The sequence below is a fragment of the Phaethon lepturus genome, unplaced genomic scaffold, assembly GCF_000687285.1.
Source record: "Phaethon lepturus isolate BGI_N335 unplaced genomic scaffold, ASM68728v1 scaffold32580, whole genome shotgun sequence".
NCBI lineage: Eukaryota > Metazoa > Chordata > Aves > Phaethontiformes > Phaethontidae > Phaethon > Phaethon lepturus.
The window spans coordinates 1-7,075 of NW_010513106.1; the positions used below are offsets into that span (position 1 = coordinate 1).

Consider the following 7,075-nt stretch of genomic DNA (forward strand, 5'->3'; position numbering starts at 1 on the left):
GTACAGCTGCTCTTCTCAAAGCTGTGCTGGGGGCAGGCAAAGACCTCCGTGCCTCCATCGGCCCGGGGCAGGGGCCTGTCCGCGCTTTGCTTCCAGCGGGGCTGCTGGCATGGACGAGGCAGGAACACACTGTCTTTCCATTTCCCTCCGCTTGAAGCCTACAGAGGTGGCAGAGCCGCTCAGGTGGTTGTCAGAACCGTGGGGATGGGAGGGCACGCATAGCGGACACGGCAAAGCCAGCCGTGTCTTTCCTTCCGCAGGGGCGCCCTGCGTTTCTGCCCCTGCCACACACCTCTCCTTCCCAGCTGCCTGGAAGGATGGGCTGGCTTCTTGCTCCTTCCCAAGAGCTCACCGTTTAATGACACGGCTAATCACAGTGTTGTGGGCCCTTATTTCGTTTATTGAGGTGCTCTCGTTAGCTGTCAGACCTGTCTCTTACTTAGTCCTGTCTCAAAATGAAAAATGAGAGAATTTATGTTACTAGTAAGGATGCCAGGGACGTGGTCTTCTCTTCATAGTTGGAGTCTGCAAATAAAGACCCTCTTCCCACTCCTGTGCGTTACACAAATGTGCTCTCAAGTGAGAGTCAGTAGTGTTGCTGCCTGGCCAGAGTGTCCAAAGGGCAGCTACTAGAGCAAGAAACATGCTTGTGCTACTGGACTCTGCCCAGGCTGCCTGAGGATGAGAAGTTGCTGCTGTGCGGAAAGACAATCTTAGGAGGTGGCAGCAAATTGACTGCTGAGCACTGCCTTACAGATACTTGAAACAAAATCTGAAAAGGCAAAAGTATCCTCTGTTTGCAAAACAAACAGACAAAAAAACACCAGCCGAGTAAATATTTATGGTGGCAATGAAAGAAACGGAGATGATGTTTTGGAATAGTAATTGAGTGGAAATCTGGGGAGATGCAGTGGTGAAGGGTCAACACAGGGCCAAGTTGTTCCCATGAAAACAAAGGTATCTGGTATCTCAGAGGTATTAGCAGAGACAAGATTTGCTATGCTGTTCCGTGAGACTGATGGCCTCAGTGCCTTTTTACATTGCCAAATTTGTAACTTGAAGTTTAAAAGTTAAAAATAATTTCCGTATTCTCCTCAGAAATTGCTGCAAGGATGTTACAATAGCAAATGGGAGGAGAGATGTCCAGATGGTTGCTCATCAGCAGGAAAAAAATTCCACCAAACCCTTATTCTGGCCAGTTCTGACATCCTCTCTGTGTGTCTCAGGTAATCCGAAACATCCCGATCAGAGCCCACACTGCTGCACAGCTAGAGTGCCCTCACTCTGCTCCTTAGCTCTGAGCTGAAGAGAGCCCTTCAAAACACCCAGAGGTTAGGGCATCCTCCCCGTCCCTGCCTTGGCACCACTATGAGGAAAATTAGCATCAGTCATGACGAAAGCTCATTACCTGGGATGACTTCTGGGAACTAGACTATGGCCCAGACACAAATACAGCCACAGCCAGCAGCAGGTTCTGCTATTAAAGTGATTTATGATCTTTGAGTGCAAACATCCTTATTTTGCCAACACACGTGCACAACTCGGTTTGATGCTTTCACAATTGCCACATGCCACCAGGAGAATATTTTGTGTCGCACTGAGTTTCTCTTGTACCTTGCGCTGCTTGTTAAGCGCAGTGGGGTTTCCGCAGCTGTGCCTGGACTACCACCAAGCTGGACTCATGTCCAATGTAATTGTCTTTTGACTTTTCCACCACCTTTACAAGCACCAGTTAATGCAGTCCCCCAGTTCTTCTGTGGGATGGCTGCAACCAAGTAACATTGTAATGATCACTTCATTTTAGTGTAGGTATCTGTGTTTCAGTGGGACGTTTCCATCCTCTGGATGTGTGCCCACGCTGCTGCCAGACTATGTGGTTTGGCTTGCTTTTTTGGGATTGTTTGCAGGTTTTTGCCAAACAAATGGCCCTCGCTCCTTCAGGCGATCTACAAACACCTTCAGGCAAATTTGCTTTTAGGAGCAAATTACCTCCCACAAGAGGGGAGTGGTTTCAGGTGGAAGCTGGGAGGAGGGATGATTGCAACACAAAAGAGCAAAGGAATATGGGAGGCAGAAGAAATTCATCCTACCTCGAAAATCTCCCTGTTTTACGCACAGAAGTGAGTTGGGCTGGCCGCACCTTGCCTTTCAGTGCAAGGGCAGGGAGTGCTCTCTGACTCAGGCAGGAAGGAGTATTTGCGCAGGCCAAGCAGAGAGAAAGGAATTTGCTCTACTGTGCTGGGAAGGCTTTGAGAAACTCATCTTTCATCTGGTTATCGAGAACCTGAAACAAATTTCTCTTTCCAGCACTGATCGACCCACGGAGTAGGGCTTTGTCTTCCCGATGGATGGCCCCAGCTGGCTGGGTGCTGTGCTTTTCCTTGGGATACAGCTTCCAGGTAAGGAAACATGGTACTGTCTGGTCTATCCTGCTATCTTGACTTTCCTCTTCTGATCCCTTAATTATCGTCCTCATGAAGGCAGCGACTTTAGAGGAGTTTCAGATACCTGCTGTGGATGATTGCTGTGATTCTTTCCGTTTGGGGTTCACTGCAAGTGACACAAAGTGATTGAGTTTCTTCGACAAACAGGTTTAGGTGTGTTCAAGCGGAAGAAGAACACTGATTTCATTCCGAGCTCTGGTTACACATCCTTTCCTCTCCTGCTGGGAATCTGGACTTTACTCCTAGACGGTTATTTTTCCACTATCTTTGTTACTAGACAATCAGAGATTGTTAAGCAGCGCTGGGTCTAGATCCTTTACACAGCAACGATTCCAGACCGACAATAAACTCTCTTGAATTTTCAGTGGCTTATATCAGTATAACCGGAATCTAGGAACGCCATGTCCTCCTTTCCCAAATGCACACGAGTGCGCTCGGTAATCTGTATTGAAAAAAAAGTATGTTGCAGTTACTTCCCACAGTTGTTCTTTTAAAGGAGTTTAAAAATAAAAGAATTGATACTGAATCTTTGGATGAGAAACACGATCTCTGCCAATGACATTTTTCAAATGTGAACACCTTTACTGTTTTTGCATTTCAAATATTTTCTCCTTTGAGAAAATAAATTATTTGCTAAGGAAGTCTTTGGTTAAAAAATATTTGCAAATGCAGGAAAAGCATTGATTGCCTTTGTTATGAAGCTGTATTTTACAACCCTGGTGAAGTTTTTTTTTTTTTTGCTCAAATCACATGGGGGTGAGTTAATTCATCTTCCTAAAGCGATGGAAAATTATTAATATTTTCTTTTTCTGCTGCGTTAGTTTGACCAGTGAGGAAAAGGAAACTAAGGGGAGCACATGATCAGCAACAGGGAGGACTTCCCTTTCAGCAGCAGCAAGATTTTTAGCTCAGCCCCGCTGTTTTGTGGAAACTAACCCACTAACTCGGGGAGCTAAATGGTGAGGCAAGCAACACGGTGATTGCGGGGATCTTGCAGCACCCCCATTTTTGTAGCACCAACCTGCCGGAGCGATTGAACTCTTGTCTGAAACGGCAGGGCAAGCCAGAGGACAGCTAGGGCTCAGGCGTGCGAGGCATCTTCACCAGCAACGCTTTGGGTTTCCTATTTTTCATTCTTCTTCTTTCTGTGTCTTGGTGCTCTCGCTCTTGCTGATTGTCTCTCTTTCAGGGTAGCATCTGGTTAGCGATGCCGCCTTACTTTTAAAGCGGCAGCTGTGGCGGTTTGGTTAACAGAGGATGTTTCTTTGGCAAACAAATGCTTACAGATTTACCTTGAGGGTTTCCTGTGGAGTTTTTCAGCCTAACTACATTTGACTGTAGTTGTCCAGCTGGGCTATTAACCTAAGAGGCACTTCTTACATCAAGAAGAGCAGTTTTCACCGTGCTTTGCATGACACTCAGGCTGATAATACAAAGCGAATAAAGGAAAGTTCTAGCATGGGAAATAGCAATTGTTTATTGGGCCTCAGCAGTCCTACTTGAAACGGCAGGACTGCTTTTCTGAAGAAACCTGCTCGGGCAATTGAGTGCAGTAGAGTGTAATCACTTGCGAAAATGTGACCAGGACAAGCACATGAAAAGTTACACGGTATCTTTAGTGCCAGTCAGGAGCAAGTGTGTATCCAAGGAGGGGTGGCATTTACAACAGCACTGAAGCTGCTAGATGTCAAGTTTGCTCATGCCTGAAGAGAGAAATTTCCTCCCAAAACAAAGTCTATTGTCCCTATAGGCAAGTAATTTTCAGTGGTCCTTTCTCAACCAGTTATCAGATCTGCAAGTGTTTAACTGTGCAGCCACAAAACAACTTTACCAGCAGTTCAGATGACTGCAAACTGCCTTGAAACCAGTGCTGTGCACCTTGCTGACAAAACTTGACAAAATCCGTGAAGCGCAAGGGGATCTCTTGGTTTCTGTGTACGCATGAACCGCCTCCCTCAGTAATTACATCTGTGTGCCTGTGAGTGCCAGGTTAAACATTGACAGGGATAGATAAGGCAGGCTCCTGCACAGACTAAATGCAAATAAGAAGTGATGAGCTTAGTCCTAGACAGTAGTTTTCTTCACCTCTAATCCCTGCTGTTTTCCCTGCAGCACTGTGGCCTGTGGCAGCCGTGGAAGTTCACACTTCCAAGGAGGTGGATGCTGTGAACGGCACTAACCTGCGGTTAAAATGCACCTTTTACAGCAGCAGTCCTATTAGCCAGGACCTGTCAGTGACCTGGAACTTCCAGCCCGAGGACCTGAGCTCTCATGAGCCAGTGAGTGAGACCTTTATGCTCCATTTCATTGATGTAGACTTGCCCAAACAAACCAGTCCCAAGGCCCAGCACTGGGTAAGCCCAGTGACTGCAAAAATTCTGGGTGTGGGTATGGGCAAGAACAGCTGAAATACACAAGGCACTATCTTTTGAAATGCTCTCAGAGCTCCTCTGAGAGCGACTGGGCCAACACAGCTCTCCTTAGCTCAGGCCATGTGCCTCAGCCCATGGCACTCCACTTGCATGTGCTGCTTCTATCACAAAGACTGCACAGTGCGTAGGAATGACAGCTTCCTTTCTCTCTTGTAGGTTTTTTTTTACCTGAAGGAGCCCTACGAGATGTCTGCTGGACGGTTTAAAGAGCGAATCACCTGGGATGGGAATATTGAGCGTAATGATGTTTCCATCGTTCTCTGGAATTTGCAGCCCACTGACAATGGGACATTCACTTGCCAGGTGAAGAACCCACCAGATGTTGATGGCACAATCGGTGAAGTGCGTCTCAGAGTTGTGCGGAAAGGTGAGAGGCCAAGAACCCCACCATGCGTCATGTGAATTTAGCCAGTGTGAAGCATTGGCAGACCTTCCTCCACACTGGGGAAAATCTATGTAAGAAAAGGGATTATAGAGAGAAAGTATGAGTGTAGTTAATGGGTACAAGGAAAAAAGGAACCTGAGGAAAGGTTATATTCATGGGTACAGGTTCCCAGCCTCATGCCAAGAGCCCTCTGTGTGTCCCTCCTGTTCATTTATCTGTTTCTCTCCATGCAGTGCATTTCTCAGAAATCCACTTCCTGGCAGTGGCCATTGGGTCTGCTTGTGTTCTGATGATCATTGTGGTGACAGTTGTGATTATCTATCGACACCATCAGAAGAAAGCACAAGAGAAGAGGATTGAGGTGGCGGACACTGAACTGTAAGGACAGAGGAGAGGGAGAGAAAGGTTTCTGGGAAAGCTTGTCAAATATCTTCATAGCTACTCTGAATCGTTGGCTTGGACCCTACACTAAGCATCTCCAATGCAAAACTGCCAGCACAATTAGCAATAATTGGCTGCTTACTTGCAGTCAGACCGGAGCCCCAGGACGAACAAGCTTTGGAGTCCTCATTTTGCTCTTGCCCTTCACCGTGGCTCCTCACTCAGAGAAGGATCCAGCTGTTGTGGTGGTAGTTGGCAGACGGCCACTCAGTTCTTTCCTCTGTGAGCTGTGGTCACCATGCACGTAGCACGCTTATTAGCTTATCGGATAACTTCTTTTTATGGGTTATGTATGTCATATTTAACTCAGAAGGTGACTCTGCTGCTCAGAATATCTGATGTTGATTTGGGCTTTTTTTTCCCCACCCTTTTTTCAATGACAGTAGAGAAAAGGAGAATCTGAAGATTAGAGAAGAAAAGGAAGCCCGTCCATTAGAAGACTAGAGGTCTTTGATGGCATATACAATGCAGGTATCCATTCAAACATTCTCAGTGTTACTGCAGGCTTTCTAAGATGGGTTTACTTAGGTATTTCACTTCTATGGCCTTGATAGCCATAAACAGAAAAAACTGAGGCCACAGTCAAACTTGGCTCTTGAGGCGTCTTCAGAAAGACTGGCGACTGAACAGGCAATGGAGACAGAACTCCCTCTCAACTGTAGAAAAGATTTCTCCACCCTAGAGCTGACGATCGTTGGTAGGAAAGCCGTTGCTGCTGCTTTCCGTGACGTGCCTGCTTTGTGGAAAAAGAGGAATTAATTAATTTCCTTTCATGAGTTTTGAATCGGCTTTTTGATTAAATTAATCTTTATTGTTTTAAAATTGCTACAAGAAGACTGAAACTGTTTCCAGGTTTGCTGGCTTTGCTGAAATTTTTCGGTATAATTTTTACCCACTCACTTTCTGAGGTCAGCAGTTGCCTCTACTATTTTTGTTTTCAGCAGTAACCCTGAGTAATGAATCTGTTTTTGTTTTCTTATGATCTTTTTTCTTAGGCACTTCTAAAGCAGATGGTGAAAGCTTGTAATTTCAGATGTTAGAACAAAGCTGAATTACAGACGCCTCGTGCTGCAAGTGTGGTATCCCTGCCCAACCTGAAATTCTTGCAAGGAAAGAGGATGACCTTAACATAAATTGTAAATTATGCAAAGCAGGAGGAACTTGCCCCATGGACAAGGAACTTTCCTTGATCTTCACACTTGCAGAATGTGAAGAAAGCTGCTCTGGAGATGAAAAAAGGCCAAGAGCGTTGAACAAAATGGCACAATATCTGACTGAATAGAGATTTTTTTTCCAAGTGTCTTAGCAGACACACTCTTGCACCTTCAAAATTGCAAGGTGCATATCTGTTGCCCTATTTTTCCTCCCTCAAA

At 45.8% G+C, this 7,075-nt stretch overlaps 1 protein-coding gene across 1 annotated transcript; it reads left to right on the top strand.

Annotated features, from left to right (window-relative positions):
- The first annotated feature begins 2,344 nt into the window (after positions 1 to 2,344).
- On the top strand, positions 2,345 to 6,146 carry MPZL2 (myelin protein zero-like 2). The gene is made up of 5 exons (XM_010289277.1): positions 2,345 to 2,399; positions 4,557 to 4,723; positions 5,033 to 5,243; positions 5,495 to 5,639; positions 6,086 to 6,146. Exons 1-5 carry the CDS (start codon positions 2,345 to 2,347, stop codon positions 6,144 to 6,146), a joined length of 639 nt encoding a protein of 212 aa, XP_010287579.1.
- Positions 6,147 to 7,075: the final 929 nt, after the last annotated feature.